We start from the raw sequence: 17,558 nt of genomic DNA, 5'->3' as shown, positions 1-17,558 counted from the left end.
GACGGAGAAGCCTAGTAGGTTACGGTCCACGGGGTCGCAAAGAGTCGGACACGACTGAGCGACTTCACCTTGGATCATCTATCTGCTAACAACAGAAAGTGTTGCTTGAAGACTGTTGAATCTGGGCTGTGATGGGTGTTATCATAGCCTTACTTTTCAAATGGGACAGCAGACAGACAATGCTCTTCTGGGAGAGAGGTGGACAAAGCTAGGGAGAATAATCAAAAAGGTATTTAAAAAAATATTTATTTGGCATCTGTAGTTGCAGGTCTGCAGTGGCTCTCTAGTTGCAGTACATGGGCTCTAGCTCCTTGAGCAGGGATCAAGCCCGGGCCCCTGCACTGGGAGCGCAGACATGGGCTCTAGCTCCTTGAGCAGGGATCAAGCCCAGGCCCCCTGCACTGGGAGCGCAGAGCCTTAGCCGCTGGACCCCTCCAGGGAAGCCCCATAAAGCTGATTTTAAAAATTTTGCTTGTTTGAAGTAAGACCCTGGCTAGGCACAGCCCATCTGACTGGTCTACAGAGGCACCGTCTTCTACTGGTGCAGCGTTGTCATCTGCGGTGGCATATCGTTGACAGTCACTGAGTTAGTTTGTTAGATGCGAGTAGGTGATGGAGGCAGTCGCACGTCTCTGCACGTGTTCTGTGCTGTGGATGAGAAGTCTGGAGGAGGTTAACTGTGTGTGCACATTTATTATCTGCTTTTATGATGGTCATTGACAAGTGTGCCAGACTGACTTTTCCCCACCTTTGACTGAGAAAGAATTTAGCCAATTTCCAAACTAGACTCAAAATTTACTCACTTTCCTGATGAAACACTTACTGAAATTAAAAGATTGCTCCGAAAGTGATCCAAAAAATAACATCATTCTCTGAAGTTCAAGATAAATGCCCAAGATTTATGGGTGCCTTAGTAGTTCACCCAAAGTATTGAAGGTCTGATTTTTTTATCAGTGTCAAATACAAAACTGCGCAGTGAACGCTGGCCTTCTGTGTGAACATGGGCCAGTTTCTAGGCTTTTGTTGCTGTTTGTGTCTGGGTACTAGAATTTGCTGGACAGAAAGGTAGGAAAGCTATTCTAGGTGAAGGAAACGGCAAGTAAAGTCATTTCCTAGGTTGATAAGAAGTCTAGGGGTCCCCAAGGAGAGAGGGGTCTGGAATTCTCAAGGAGGAAGAAAGGACAAACTTTTTTTTCCTTCTCTACATTCCTTAGGGTTATATAACAATAATGTGTTCTGCCTGAGGACAGTCTTTGGATTAAACCTTCTGGCTAATTATGTAAATTATGGGAGTAGACCTGCTTTTTACAAGGATTATATAACAATAATGTGTTCTGCCTGAGGACAGTCTCTGGATTAAACCTTCTGGCTAATTCTGTTATCTTAAAATGTAAATTATGGGAGTAGGTCTGGAGAGGTCTTTATAACCTCCAGACATTCTTTGGATTCATTGGAGAATATATAACTTCATTGCTAACACTAACAAGGAGGTACTCTTTCTACCCTCCTCTGATGCCTATGTCAGAAGCTTTCTCTATCTCCTTTATACTTTAATAAAACTTTATTACACAAAAGCTCTGAACAATCAAGCCTCGTCTGTGGCCCCGGATTGAATTCTTCTCCTCCGGGGGCCAAGAATCTTGGGCGCCGTGATTCAACAACAACCTTACAAAGGCCCAAGAACATTTAACAAGTTCAAAAACTAAATCCCCTAGTAGCTGAGTAAAAGACATTGCCAAGAGGGAATAATAATCCTCATAGTGGTTGTAATAGTAGTAGCCATAGCAATAATAACAGTGATGGCTAATGTTTTCTGAGACCTCATGTGCCCTGCACTGAGCTAAGAGTTTTACACAAGCTCACACTACCTAATCTTGTAGGGCAGGAAGAAGTCTTGGAAATCTTAAGCAACTTGTCTTCCCTCATGGAGCAAGACATAAACTTTAGAGCTTGTTCTTTTAGATTAAGAAGTTCTCCAACTTTTTGGTCTTAGGATTTCTTTACATTTTTAAAAATCCTTGAGATAAATAAACCATGGGATGTAATATATAGCATAAGCTATATGGTCAATAATAGTGTATGGCAGAAGAAGAAAGCTGAGTGCTGAAGAATTGATGCTTTTGAACTGTGGTGTTGGAGAAGACTCTTGAGAGTCCCTTGGACTGCAAGGAGATCCAACCAGTCCATTCTAAAGGAGATCAGCCCTGGGTGTTCTTTGGAAGGACTGATGCTAAAGCTGAAACTCCAGTACTTTGGCCACCTCATGCAAAGAGTTGACTCATTGGAAAGACTCTGATGCTGGGAGGGATTGGGGGTAGGAGGAGAAGGGGACGACAGAGGATGAGATGGCTGGATGGCGTCACCGACTTGATGTATGTGAGTCTGAGTGAACTCCGGGAGTTGGTGATGGACAGGGAGGCCTGGCGTCCTGTGATTCATGGGGTCGCAAAGAGTCGGACATGACTGAGCAACTGAACTGAACTTGTCTCCCTAAAATTTTTTTAAGTGTTATCATTTTATTTTTAAATTTAGATAAAATTTATTTTTATGGTGTTAGATGTTGATTACACATTCTTTTCTATGTACACACAGAAAAATGTGACATTCTTGAAAACCTCTGCCTCTCATTTTAGAAAATTTATTTTTAATTGAGGATAATTGCTCTTCAGTACTGTGTTGGTTTCTGCCATATATCAACATGAAATTAGCCATAGGTATACTGTATATCCCCTCCCTTTTAAACCTCCCTCCCACCTCCCATCCCATCTTACTCATTTTTAATGCAAAAATTAATATCCACTTTATGATAAAAAGGAAATAAAAATTTCCAAGCAAGCAGAACTTGAATTTCAGCCTATCGAAGGCTTATCATTTTAGTTGAAGGCAGTGATGTGGTGGATGAGTCTTTCTTTCTCCATGTTGAGGTTAACTTTGGACCACTCCTATTTTAAAGATGGTTTCTGTTGAAGCCCTCTGCAGCCTGGCCTGGTGCACCCCTGCTCTAGGCCACCAGGCTGGACTGTGAGCACGTGTTCTCAGCTAGTGTTGTCTCCTGGCTGAGTAGATAGTGGGGCTCACGCATGATGCGCAGTGTTTGCCGCTGCTGCTGCTGTTCAGTTGCTCAGTCACGTCTGACCCTTTGCAACCCTGTGGACTCCAGCCTGGCAGGCTTCCCTGTCTTTCACTATCTCCTGGAATTGCTCAAACTCATATCCATTGAGTCGGTGGTGCCAGCCAACCATCTCATCCTCTGTTGTCCCCTGCTCCTCTGCCCTCAATCTTTCCCAGCATCAGGATCTTTTCCAGTGAATCGGTTCTTCACATCAGGTGGCCAAAGTATTGGAGTTTCAACTTCAGCATCAGTCCTTCCAGTGAATGTTCAGGGTTGGTTTCCTTTAGGATTGACTGATTTGATCTCCTTGCTGTTCAAGGGACACTCAAGAATCTTCTGCAGCACCACAGTTCATGATAAAAACATTTAAAACTCAGAGTTCACGGTTGACACTTTATTTTTTATCCTCCACATTGTATAGTGGGAAAATGTAACCTCCAGTAGAGCTGCCTCATTGGGAAAGACCCTGATGCTGGGAAAGATTGAAGGCAAAAGGGGAAGGAGGCGACAGGATGAGATGGTTAGGTAGCATCATCGATTCAATGGGCATGAATTTGAGCAATCTTTGGGAGATAGTGGAGGACAGGAGTCTGCTGTGCTGCAGTCCATGGAGTTTCAAAGAGTCATTCACAACGTACCCACTGAACAACAACAGCAAGAGTTCTTTTACTGAAAATGGTTTGCCACTAAGACCCTGATTAGTGGTTGGGTGTGTCCTCAAGTGCTGGGGGCTTTGGTTGTCTCAGCTTTGCAAATAAGCAAAGCAATAGCTGGTGGTTCTGCTTTTTTTTTTTTGAGAATTGTTGACTAGGTGCAGTAAAACAAGTTTCAGTCTCTGTAAGGACCATGGTCAGGACTTTGGCAGTTATCCTCTCTTATTTAGAGAAATCTTTGAAGAGGGTCAAGGCTAGTGCAAGAGGAAGCTATTTGTGTCCCCTGGCTTGGGGATTTTAGAGGCATGCTGTTTTAAAATCTGGACACTTTCCCTTCTATTTTTACTTGATTAGATTTGGCAAACATCTTCAGAGCAAAGTGTCATAAAAGTTTGTAGTTTGAGTTCATATAACACATGTTACATCTTGTTCTGAATCTCTCAGTGCTGCCCTAAGGCCATTAAGTATCCAGGTCCTATCTCATTTTCCCAAATTGGGTTCTTCGCGCATCCTGGGGTCCGAGAGAATGTTTTCCTTTAAAGGGGGTATATTGCTGCATTACTGGAGTTTTAGAAACGCTGTGCAAACAACAATAGTAAACACTCTGGAATTCGAATCTTATTCTGAACTGGTTGCTTGGATTCCTGCCATCAACTTTCACTCTTCAGAAACTTGAGGGGAAAAAGCATCATGGAGCATGTTCTAGTTGTGATGTTGTGGTTTTTACCCATTTCCCTTAGTTTCTCTAGGAAGCTGAGCTAAACTTTAACAGAAGTGCCCACCAGGCTTCTGTTTTAGCTCTGTGTGCTTCCTGATACAGCTGAGTACTCTGCTGCTGCTAAGTTGCTTCAGTCGTGTCCGACTCTGTGTGACCCCATAGACGGCAGCCTACCAGGCTCCCCCGTCTCTGGGATTCTCCAGACAAGAACACTGGAGTGAGTTGCTATTTCCTTCTCCAGTGCATCAAAGTGAAAGTGAAGCCGCTCAGTCGTACCTGACTCTTAGCGACCCCATGGATTGCAGCCCACCAGGCTCCTCCATCAGCCCTGGTGTTTTTATTCACGGGTCTAGGAGAAGTTAAAGGAGTGAAGAGAAACCTTTCTGACTGGTTTTCTTCCTGGATGAGTGTGTGTGTGTAGCTGTGTGTGTGTGCTTTTGCAGTAGGATGGGTGTGTGGCAGAGAATTTGGACCAGGGATCTCCTGTTACTGAACTAAGAGGGAGCACCCAGGTTCTTCCCGGTGGTTGAGTGCAGCCGTCTTGCCAGACATGGGGGCCCTGGTTTTCTAGAAAGCCATGAACTCCAAATATTTACATCAGTAGTTCTCAGAGTGTAGTCCCTGGATCCGCATGACTGATCTAGGAAGCTATGAGAAATTTGGATTCTTGGGCACTGCCTCCCTCCGCAACCCCTGATCCCTCGCCTCCCCCACCTCCTGAATTGGAGAGTCTCAGGGAGGGGCCCAGGCAGTGGCTGTTCTTTAACAAACCCATCAGGATTCTGATGCTTGCAGAAGTTTGAGAACCATTTGCAGCTCAAGGCCAGGGTCCTTTTAATTTCTGAAGCAAAATCTTTTGCATTCCTTAGTGCGTGACTGGAGGTTATCAGGTTTGTCAGGCTATCACTTCCCTGAAGCAGAAATGGGACACAACAACAGCAGTAATACTAATTGCTGGCCATTTGCAGTGGGTGGGAACATGGATTCTTTTGCGTTCTAAACCAGGAAATGATCTTTCTTATTTCCTCAGCTGGGATATGGAGGTAACAGTAGTGGAAACCGTACTATCCCTGTTTCACAATTGAGGAAACTGAGACCCAGAAACAGTTCCAAAGCTTGCTTTGAGTCACTTTTGTTTTTCAGGTTTATGTATATTTTTTAAATTAAAATTTATTTTTAATTGGAGGATAATTGCTTTACGATTTTGTGTTGGTTTCTGCCGCACGTCAACATAAATCAGCCATAGGTATACATATGTCCTGTCACTGTTGAATCTCTTGCCACCTCCCGCCCTACACACCTCTTTAGGTTTTCAAAGAGCACTGGATTGAGTCACTCTTAATTGGAGTTGGAGGTTCAAATTCAGACAGTCTGAAGGCAAAGCCTGGGTCCTCCCTTCCCTCTTGTGTGTGGTTCCAGTTCGGTCATCCTTACCCTGCGGTCAGCACGGCCTTCACCTGTAACACAGCTGGAGGCTACAGGGGCCTACAGTGGCTGGAGTTGGACGTCCAGTTGTCAGTCTTGTGGTGGTGTAGCAGGAGCGGGGCCTGTGTGAAACTCCGTGTTTCTGAAATCTGGATTCCTCTCTTCAGAGGCAGGGCTTTAAACGCTAAAAGCAGTCCCTCTCAGTACACTTTGGTTTCCAGCCGGGGTGTTGTGGCACTCTGGAGGCAGGTGTTGGCAGTTGCTGTGATGCAGGGGTCATTGCCATTTAGTGGCTGGGGCCAGGTGTCCTCAGTGTGGACAGTCGGGCTCAATGAAAAATTGTCCTTCACCGCACTGGACTCTGAGATTACCAACCAACCTTCAGAGTCGCTTTCCCAGGTGGGAATCTACCTATGATCTTTTTTTGCTTGATTATAATACACATCCCCCTTGCGTGCATGTGTGCTTAGTCACTTCAGTCGTGTCCGACTCTTGACAACCCCATGGACTGTAGCCCGCCAGGCTGTTCTTTCTAAGGGATTCTCCAGGCAAGAATACTGGAGTGGGTTGCCATTTCCTCCTCCAGGGATCTATACACTCAGTATATACCGAATCTCTGAGGAATATAACTATTGCATTTTTAATATATTGGGAGAAGAGTTTGTTAGTTTGAAACTTTTACCATGTGTTTTCTCCATTTCAGAAACTTTACACCATGCTGTTCCTGATAATTTGAGATGGCAATGCAGACCACCTGTATCAGTCTGTATTTTGGGGTGGCTGCATTAGGTTGATTCTGGGTATAGGAACATTTACTAACTCTTAAGGCCCGCTTCTCCAAATGAACTGCCTGGAGAATCTGTGGAGTTGACTGAGAGAGGGCCCAGGTGGGGCCCGCACAGTGGCCTTGGGTGGGAGAGGTCCAGTGGCGCATCCCTCAGGGTTTTCAAGTACCTATATTGTTACAACTTACTTTCGTTAAAAAAATTTTTTTTTAGAGTGAGGGCATTACATTGATTTTAAAAAAAGTTATTGTCTATGAATTTCATTTCAGACTTGGGGGAAAGAGGTATTTAAAATTACTTGCCTTTAGGATAGTGCCTTGGGCTTGATGGGGAGAAGCTGCTGCTCTGGGAGGTGACATGATTCTAGTCACAAATCCAAACAGAATTAGGGACCCCAAGTTCATGGGGTAGTGAGTCACAGTATGCTTATATTAATTGTTCAAAACAGGTTATCATGCACTTATTTATTCTTTCAACAAATCTGTATTGAGTGCCTTTGTGTGCTCTGTGCCAGTCACTGCTCTGGGTTCTTGGCATGATTCTTTTGATTCTTTGGCGTGATTATTTATGAACAAGATAAAGAGCCCTGTCCTCACAGATCTTACCTGCTGGTGGGGGTGGCAGACAGGACAGGGATTTTAGGTGGTAAGTGCTATGGACTGTTGGAAGATTAGGATTGCTAGGGTGAAGGGAATGGGGTGAGCAGTTCCAATTTCAAATACAGTCATCACATTTCTCATTGAGAACATGACTTAAGGTGGTCAGGCAGTTGGCCATGTGGAAACCAGGGGAAAGAGACAGAGGGAGAAGAGGGAGGGAGAAGACCCAGGGAGAAGAGATAGCGCAAGGCCCCAAGGCAGGAGAAGGTCCAATGGAAGGATTGAGGAGCTGGCCTGGGGTGGAGGGTGGGTAGATGTGTGGCTGGAGAGGAATGTGCAAGGAGAGGGTGATCAGGGATGAAGTCTGAGAGGTGTCAGGGACTTGTAGCACCTCATGGGGCCCCTTCTCCCGTTCTGAGGTGCAGAGTTATCGCAGATTTTGAGGAGGGACACCATCTCAAGATTTGTAAACTCCCTGTGGCTGCTGTGTCAAATGTGGCCTTCAGGGAACAAGAGTAGAAGCCAGGAGGCCAGTTAGGAGCCACTGCAATGTTCAAGCCTGGGATGATGGTGCCCCTGACCCTGGGGGAGGCATCGGTGGTGGTGAGGAGTGGCTGGATTCTGGACGCATTTTTGTGACATTCTGAATGCAGGATTGGAAAATTCGCAGCACTCATATGCTTCCCAGCAGTACCTGTATGGATCTGAGTTTGAGGAAAATCTGATGTGGCTGACAGATGCTTCCTTCTGGGGATTATGTGTGTGAGAGACAGACAGACATGGCTGTCCAGGCCAGTGGTTAGCAGTCAGTCACAAGTAGCTAGCTGAGCAGGGGTTTGTTGTTAAGTCTCTTTGCAATCCCATGGGCTGCAGCACACCTGGCTTCCCTGTCCTTCATCATCTCCTGGAGTTTGCTCAGATTCATGTCCATTGAGTCGGAGTTAGTTTAGAATAGAAAGTGAAGTGGTGCTAAATGGAGCTAGTTGGTCCTGAAAGCCTCACACATTTCCTCTTAATTAAGCCAGGATGTATCTTTCGTGAAAACATATGCTATTACTCAATTAGTGTTTCTTGTGTTACTCTGATAGTAAAGCAAAGATAAAAATTCAATTTCCTTGTCCTGTTCTCCTCACGATCCGATGCGTCCCCCTTCTTCCTTAGAGTCTGAGACTGCAGAAATCCCGTTAGCATGCTTGCTTTATTTCAGTTGACTGACACCTTTCTGACTTAAAATTTGCATTATGTAGTTTTGCCCTAGGTTTCCAAACAATTAATTTGGAAATGCAGGAGCACCTTAAGATGTCTTCTGATACGAACGTGCAGTTCATTTTCTGTGCACATCCTGACTCCAGCGACCTTTGTGCTGGAAGGAAACTTGATTACCCAAGAGCTCAGTTTCCTCTGGTGGGGTCTTCTGAAAGCCCACCAAAACTGGGGCTGGCTAAGGTAGTAGGTGGAGCTCATGCAGTTAAGTCAGGTGACATGCCAGGACTCCAGGAGACCCCAGTTCTTACCTGAGGGGACCTCACAGGAATGATTTTGATCTAAGGCTTCCTGCCTAATCATAACAGTGATTTGATCAGTTTTGTTGTTTGTTTGTTTTAATTTTACCCATGGAACAATTATTTGGGAAGAATTAAGTGTATATTCTCATTCTTGGGCTGTGGCTACCATTAACCCAGCTGGCACTGAGACTATTTCTTGGCCTGAAGTGAGAGGAGCAAAAGGTAGCTTCATTCACTCCATCTTTTCTCTTTTATTTTTTCACGTCTGTATCGGGGACTCCGATTTAGTTTGGTAACAGTGATATGGGCAGGGGAAGGTCATGTTTTTTTTTTTTTTTAATGCCTTGGGCTATTTTTGATGTGCTGTGACCTTGGTAAGGAAAGTTTTCCTATGTCTATCTCGTAGGAGATCTTTTTAAGAAGGATAAGAATTGTGGCTGTGTATTTTTAGACCACATTTTCGTGTGGCGTGTGTACTCTGGTGCATAGTGTCATGGAAATTTCTCTTCCTAGTCTAGGATTGAAAAGATGGCCTTTCAGTGTTGGCTTTGTCCATTTACTGTACTAGCTTAGCCTCACTTTTTTCATCTGTAAAATGGGCGTGAAGACACATGTCCGCCTCAGATTTGGTAAAGATGAAGTGAACCAAAATATATGAAAGAACTTGGCAAGCTCTAAACTTTCCTTCATTGGCAAGCTCTAAACTTTCCTTCAGTTGCAGGCCTGTGGTGTTGTGTGGTTAGCACAAACCTTGTACCTAGGAACCCTTCATTTCTGTCTTGAACTCTCTATGGGGTGTTGGATACTTGAGTGAGCGAGCCAATTTTCCGGAATATTGAACAGAGATAAGCATAGGGGCTGGCAAGGGATCGGGAGTCAGACTGTGGGCTTTCTAGAAGCAGTTATAGCTTAGAGTCTATGATTTTATGTTTATGGGAGAGGGGTTGCTTTGGTTTCTTCCTCCAATTTGTTAGTGAAAAATTTTTATCTGCAGTCAGCAGTTGTTAACATTTTGCCACCTTTGCTTTCTCTCTCTCTGCACATTTATGTATTGATTTTTAGAGCCCCTACTTCTGCTTTTCCTTGGTGAGCGTTCAGCAAGAGTATCGTGAAAGTTTGTTGTCCCTCAGACTGCAGGAGACTGGCTTCAGTTGGAGCTTTTACGTCCTTGGGACTAATCAGTACCTTTTCTCCAACAGGATGAACTTACCGCAGTGAACGTAAAGCAAGGCTTCAACAATCAGCCAGCCTTTACTGGAGATGAACATGGCTCAGCTAGAAATATTGTAATTAACCCATCAAAGGTAATGCTTATCGTTTCCTAAAACTTCTGAAATGTGTTCGTGAGACCCTTGGTAACTGATGTTGATGCATCTGTGTTATTTAAGCCGTGGTCCATATCCACAGTTCCCCCAGGTATCCTTTATGGTGCCCTGCCCCGGGGTCCCATCAGGGGGCACGCTTTGCTTTTGGCTGCCGTGTCTCCGAACCCTATTTTAATCCAGTGCAGTACTGCTCTCCAGGTTTCCTCACTGAGTTCAGTTGTTTCTCTTATTGTCTAGTACTATAGTCTAGGTTTGTTTGGTTATTTCCTCATGACAAGATTCAGGTTATGTATTTTTGCTAAGAAGACTACACTGCATATCAGGAGATGTGCAGTGTTAGTTTGCTGATTATTGGTTATACTGTTTGATCACCTAAGGTGGTGTCTGCCATCTCTTTCCATTGCAAAAGTTGTCATCTTTTCCTCGTAGGAATCTCCACAGGAATATCCTATTCCGCAATAAAATTTTATGCTATGATTTTTAGCATCAATTGATGATTCCTGCCGAATGATTTATTTTGCTGATGGTTGCAAAAGCAAAAATGCTGGTTTTGTAGTTGTTATTCCTTGTATGTTTAATAGTTGGCATTCTTTTGTAAAGGACACTGCATTTTAAGGGGTTCACTTTGGACCCCTGAACTCTTTTAAAATCAATTGTATTATCTTCAGTTTTCTTTTTGATGTGCACATTGTCTCACATTGGCCAGTGGGGGCAGCTTTAACCTTTTTGGACCTTTTTGACATATCTCTCTCATGTCATCATTTCCTCACATTTGACACAATAACATTGTCCAGGGCCATCTTGTTCTTTTCCTGCCCCAGCCTAGATCTGGGTGCCTGGGTTGCTCAAGGCTACTAGTGTTGCAGCGTCTGCTGCTGCTGGTGCTGCTAAGTCGCTTCAGTCGTGTCCGACTCTGTGCACCTCCCTAGACGGCAGCCTACCAGGCTCCCCCGTCCCTGGGATTCTCCAGGCAAGAACACTGGAGTGGGTTGCCATTTCCTTCTCCAGTGCATGAAAGTGAAAAGTGAAAGTGAAGTTGCTCAGTCATGTCCGACTTAGCGACCCCATGGACTGCAGCCTACCAGGCTCCTCCGTCCATGGGATTTTCCAGGCAAGAGTACTGGAGTGGGCTGCCATTGCCTTCTCTGGTTGCAAAGTCTAGGGCCTTTCAATGGACAGAGATGACAGATTTCTTTCCTTCTTCCTTCCCTGCCTCCCTCCTTTCCATCTGCCCATTCTAATGCAGGTACCACAGAGTTTTTTCCCTTACTTGTCCCCTTTCCGTCACTGTATCTCCTTTCTCTCAAATCGAGAACCCTGGATCCCAGCAATATTGACTTGTTTATTCATTGACTCTATCTTACAATATACATAAAAAAGTGAAGTCGCTCAGTCGTGTCCAACTCTTGGCGAATCCGTGGATTGTAGCCTACCACACTCCTTCATCCATGGGATTTTCCAGGCAAGAATACTGGAGTGGGGTGCCATTTCCTTCTCCAGAGCATCTTCCCGACCCAGGGATTGAACCTGGGTCTCCCACATTGTAGGCAGACACTTTACCATCTGAGCCACCAGGGAAGTCCTTACTGAGTCCAGTTATACATAAAAAGTTCCAGAATAAATTATACCAGTGTCATTCCAACAGCAATATTAATTTTGTAAAGCCTACAATTCCTCTACCATGCTTTTTGTCTTTAAGTTAAAGTTCATTTTCATTAAGAAAATGTAGTCAGTGTTGTGTTAAAAATGTTTCTTGAATTAAGTCTTTTTTCTGTGTAATTATGTTAACAATTAGATATATAGATTATCTGTTTCTGTTTGTATTCTTTTAAGGTTTGTTTTTTTGTCCTTTCTGAGTTATTTCTGTTTTCAAATATTGAAATACTTTTACTCATTAAATTGAAAAAGCATGCATTCAGATAAAAAGAAATCAAGCATACAGATGAATTTCTATTCTTGTTTTGTTTTAACCAGAGATAAGCATAGTTAAAAATTTGTGTATTATTTCAGATCTCTTTATATGCACACATGTATACACAAGCATATGTAATTGGCTAAACTGGCAACTGAAATATTCAGTAGGAAAGGCTGTTCACTTCAACGTGATTTCTAATAGCAAAAATTTGAAACACTCTAAATGTCCATCAACAGGGACTTAATTAGATACAATGTAAGTGTCTGCACAGTACACTATTATGTGTCTGTGAAAATGAATGAGGATGCTCTCCATATGCAAATATGGAAGGAAGGTTCTCAGATTTACTCAGTATACATAATGAGGTATAGATAAGAGAAAAATATATTTGTGTTTGTTTGTGTGTATTCACACATGAAGAAACACTGGAAAGACATAAACTAATCAAGGTGGTTACTTGGAGGCAGGCATTAGGAGCTGGGAATGAGGCTCTTAACTGTTTTTCTTTGATTTTGGAATAATGTGAATATATTGCTGTTAGAGTAAAATAAATGTATGGTCATGTTTTTATTTATTTGTTTATTTTTGAGTTCTGTCATGAATTTTCTCTGAGCTTGTTTTTTGGGAAGTTTGACTTTGCTTACAGTTATTAAATTGTTCATAAAGTTTGTTAGGAACTAAAACGTGTATATAGTCCCTGTGTTCCATTGCTGTTATTAAATACTTAGAAAAGAGTATAATTGCAAGAGATTGCCCAGACTTTTTTAAAACATAATTTTTGCAAAGCTCTGTAATGATTGCCCTGGTTTAATTGAATAGTCTCTTCAGATCACTGTGGATATTCTTGATAGTTCTCAGACTACTTTAAAATTGTTTTATGCCTTTATTTTGATTAAACTGCTCATACATAATTGCAAATAAAGAATCTTTTAAATATGAAACAATCCACATAGGCAGGGGTTTCGTGTTACTGGTGCAAAGACCAAATACTGCTTGAAAAACTTGCTTATTTTCAAATAACTGTTTTTTGTTGAATTTTTGCATTTAATTTATTCTCTGGATATTCTGCACACTTTGCTTAAAAAATAAAACCATACTATGAATTTGTTTAAGAAAAATAAAGTTCAGACTTCCTTTTTTTCTAATTACTATAATTTTTATTGTCTTATTACATCAACTTAGCAAAACAAACTTTTTCATTGTATATCGATCTCAAGAAACAGGAGATGCCAATTCACATTAGAAAAGTTGTACCAGTTATTCACCCTGGTAGATAGACTTGGCTAATTGTCTCCAACTGTGCTCCAGCCTATCGACGAATGGTTCACTGAGTTGTGAGCATTAACCAAGGCAGTGATTCTTATCCTGCTGCAGCCTGGTAGGCATTTTGTTTTAATCATGGTTGCTGCTCTCTGCTAACCTTATTGAAGGTATTTATTAGAAATTGTTGTCCACATCCTGGTACTAAAGAATTTCCAAAGGACACAGTGTGATGCTGTGATAGGATTCTTGGAAATTCCAACAGGTTTTCTGTGGATTCATTGAGTTTTTGATGTTACTCAGTCCCTTCCGCTCTTGTCCCTGTCTCTTTCCTTTGTCCTCTTTAAGCGTGGTTAATTTGAAAATGTTAGTCATTCACAGAAGCTCCCTTTGCTACTTTGTTCCATTCAGAGCAACTAACATTAGCTTTCTCTTGAAATGCCTGTCCTCATGAAATTGGCAGCTCGATCAAAAATGTTGAATATTTAATTTAATTGAACCTTTTGTAATTTGCCATTTAAATAAATTAGATTTCTCTAGACTCATTTTTTTTTTAAGGCACTGAGTGTAAATATAGAGTTTCCTTTCCAAAAATACATGCTATTAAGATAAAACAAGGAGAAGAATGATTACTGTGTGATTACTAGGTTCTGCTGTTGTATGCAACACCTCACAGGAAAAAGATTCTCTCCAAACGGGTGTGTATTATGAAAAAGACATAGAGCTGAAGATTAAAGCAGAACCCCTTCTCTTGAAATTTATTCAGTATGTAATTAATTTTATCTTACAGAGATTTTCAAAGGTGCTTTTTTTTTTTTTCCCCAAACTGCTTGTGAGTAGTGAAACAAAGGTGCTCTGGGAGCTTCTGCGTTATGTTAGTGTAATGAAATTACATCTCTTGGCTTCAAGGTCTCAAATTCCTCTTTTATTTTCTGATGGGCTCTTTGAAGATTTTCACTTAATACAAATAAAATACTAATATTAATATGTACATTACTAACATTCTTGCTTTTCGTCTTTAAACTTTTTCCTTTTTTCCCTTCCACAGATCGGAGCTTATTTTAGCAGCATATTAGCTGAGAAGCTAAAGCTTAACACTTTCCAGGACACCGGAAAGAAGAAACCACAAGTTAATGCTAAAGATAATTATTGGCTGGTTACCGCTCGATCCCAGAGTGCGATTCATAGCTGGTTCTCTGACTTAGCAGGAAATAAACCACTTGCTATTTTGGCAAAAAAGGTATTTAAGTATTTGTTGCATTGTTTTCCTTGTGGCCTTATAGAAATGAAACTATTTGGGATAACGTTGAAGTGTATATTTCTTTTCCCCAGTTCTCTCCACAATTCAGTTTTAGTGGCAGGTGTGTGCTGCTCATAGGCTGTTGGCCCTTCATTTTGGTGGATTGTGGTGCCAGGGACATCTGGAGACCTGAACGTGCCACACAGGAAGCTGTTGATACAGTAGACAGGGTTTTAAAGTCAAGAACAGGCAGTGAGACTTCACTTATTCTTGTTACATTCTCAGTTTTCTTAGGCCATGCTGTCCAAAATGCACTGAATAGAAACCCTCACTTTAATGCTATTTCCTTGTCTTGAAAAGCATCCATCCAAATTTTTAACCTAAGTCTCTTTCTGAACAAGTGAGATAAAGGATAGTGATTCTGTGTGTGCGTGAAGAACATCTTTGAAAAAGTTTCAGAACAAAATGGGGCAGTTTTATTCATAGTTCCCAGCTTTTTGGAGGAGGGGGGAGTGGAGGGAGGGAAGGGAGGCTTCTTTTAGGATCTTTGCCTTTGATCATTTTCCTCAAATGGGAAATAACTGCACACATTCAACAGTCTTATAGTCCCAATAATATAAAACGTCCTTTGAAATTTAGATGAGAGCCAGAAACCTCCCTGTTAGTCTTGATCTCTGACTTCTTACATACCTTTCAAATAATTCCCAGGTCTTTCTCATCTCCCCTGAAACCCTTTAGTTTCAGGAGAGCCCATTTTCCTTTCTTAAATTTTCACGAATGGCTGGGTGCAGGCTCAGGTGAGAGGAGAGCTCCTTTGTGTATTTACTTGTTTGTTTTCTAAAGCAACTCTTGGAAAATAGTGACTGTAGCTCCCATTGGCTTCATTTTGCCCTAATGTCAGAGCATCATGTTGCTTTTCATAGATGCTAGTGCTTAAAGGCAACAGAAATCCTTGCAGAGCACAGTCATCAGCATAACCCCCTCTCGCTACTCAGGGAGTGCCTCTGTCTCAACACAGGCTGAACCACATAGCATCTCTTTTTCACTGTTCAGCATTTATCACGTGGGCCCACAGGGGCGTGTGAATTGTATCTGAAGGCCACAGAAGTCAAAGGCCATCCTTCAATACTTAATGTTTTTCTACCAATAGTTCATACCCTCCATGTGGGTTAGTACCTTCCACTCCTACATAGCCAGCCTGATGTCTTTCTTTTTAGGTTTGCCTTTTTTGTAAGCTTCTGGAATGCATTTTTTTGGGATATTTCCTGCAGGCAAATACTGGTGAGGAATTGATGCCCTTGCTTTAGGGGTATAATGGCCTCTCATCTTTATGGAGGGCAATAAATCGTGGTGCAGTGTATTAGCCACTGTTCTTCTCTCTTTATTAGGAGCTGCCTCTGGCCAAGTCAGGTGTCCCTCAGGTAAGCCCTGACATTAATTCTCTTTGCAAAGTTAACATATATTTTCTTTGTAAAACCGTTGAATATACTTTGATTTATTCATTTCTTGGGCATTTCAAGAGTGATTCCTTCCCATCCCTTCCTCAGCATTTCATCCTCCTGAGATGGTGATGGTTCTGTAGAATTGGGTAGAAAATGTCATTCTCCACATGTTCCTTCATATTAGGAAGTTTAAATACATCTTGTTTAATTTCTGATATTTATCTGTGAGGTGGCTTGGTACAGAAGACCTTCATTTTCCTGTTAAGATCCTGAGTCATCTTCCAGCTCTCATCTAAGAGTTCAAAATAGTTTTCCTGTATGGGACGGGATCAAGTTTCCGGACCTGGTTTTCTGCTACTGTAAAGCTCCATAGCACCCAGGTGTTTAGCCTCAGAGAGGTCATCAATGACTTACAAAAAGCCTCTTAATTCGATCATGGTCATAGCTATTTGGAAAAGGAGACTTCTTGCTTCTGGGGATGTCCTTCTAGCCTTTGGCACAGCTCACTAGGAATGATGTGTTTCACTTGCAGTGACTTTGATTGCTGTGGTCTCAGATATTTCCTTTGCCTCTATCACTGCCCAGCAAACAGGGGATGTGGATGTTAAGGAGCTTGTGAAGGGAAAGGTGATATAAGGGTGGCCCTTTGGCCAGTGGAAGACCACCACTTGCTAGGTGTCTTACTTTTCTTTTGGTACTTAGATGCAATTCCAGCTTGATTTAGAAACCAAACAGCTGCCCGGTGACTGCCTGGGTTCAGCTACAAGTTGAAGTCAGATGGTTTCTTGGCTGAAAATGGAATCCATCTCTGTAGGAAGTCATACTTCAGTCAGTGTAAACATATTTTCCTTCCTGAGTTGGCCCAAACTGTAAATTTGACAAAACCATCAAAATGTGTTTTCTTCCTTAATTAAATAACTTTCTTCACATATGTTCTTCTGAATTCCAAAGCCCTTGATTTGAGCCAACCGTTTTTCTTAGGGTTCTGCCAGCAAGGGCAGTGAGCTACAGGTTTGCCTTGTGCTGTTCACGGAAGACTCAGCTTTGCCTGCTATTTCATCGAAACGTTTCGCATGATCAAAATGTACCCCTCCCCCCCCCAACTCCTTGTCAGTTGCTGCTCAGAAGAAATCCTTTAGGCTTCTGTAAAGATACTATTAGTAATACTTCTATGGAGGTGCTAACTTTACTTTTTGCGTTTGCCTTATTTTTAGGCCTTGATTTTATAAATGATATATAGTCTTTTGGTACATCTTAGCTAGCGGGGAACCTGACCTTGACAGCTAGAATTTAACTCCCTGATACTGTACTGTCTGTCCCAGTGAAAAATACAGCCGTCTGGTCTTCTGCTTTTCCTCTCCCCCGCCTAAATGATAGTAAACCCAAGCCTTGTGCTCCCTGAAAGATGTGTCTTGTAAGCTAAATGTTCAGGAAATTTTCTTGTCGAAATGTCTCACCGTGATCCACACAGAGAACGTTTCACACCTCCTTTTTAGTTATGTGGTGTGCGATGTGGTTGCCTCTCTCATGGGAGTTGTGTTCTAAAGTCAGCAACCACGGCAGGAATAGTACACGGTCA

The 17,558-nt window shown here is 42.3% G+C and overlaps 1 protein-coding gene across 12 annotated transcripts in view; it reads left to right on the top strand.

Annotated features, from left to right (window-relative positions):
- MED12L (mediator complex subunit 12L) overlaps nt 1–17,558 on the top strand; it is a 360,384-nt gene that overhangs the window by 27,128 nt on the left and 315,698 nt on the right. For 6 of the 12 annotated variants that reach the window (XM_060394794.1, XM_060394812.1, XM_042235583.2 and 3 more), the window contains exons 3-5: nt 9,997–10,101; nt 14,346–14,537; nt 15,926–15,958. In XM_060394794.1, the coding sequence (XP_060250777.1) occupies nt 9,997–10,101; nt 14,346–14,537; nt 15,926–15,958 (330 nt within the window). The remainder of the gene's footprint in view (nt 1–9,996; nt 10,102–14,345; nt 14,538–15,925; nt 15,959–17,558) is intronic. The other 6 variants (XM_060394814.1, XM_060394799.1, XM_060394800.1 and 3 more) reach the window with 1 other exon arrangement.

The sequence above is a fragment of the Ovis aries genome, chromosome 1 (genome assembly GCF_016772045.2).
Source record: "Ovis aries strain OAR_USU_Benz2616 breed Rambouillet chromosome 1, ARS-UI_Ramb_v3.0, whole genome shotgun sequence".
NCBI lineage: Eukaryota > Metazoa > Chordata > Mammalia > Artiodactyla > Bovidae > Ovis > Ovis aries.
This window is presented reverse-complemented; position numbering and strand designations above follow the sequence as displayed.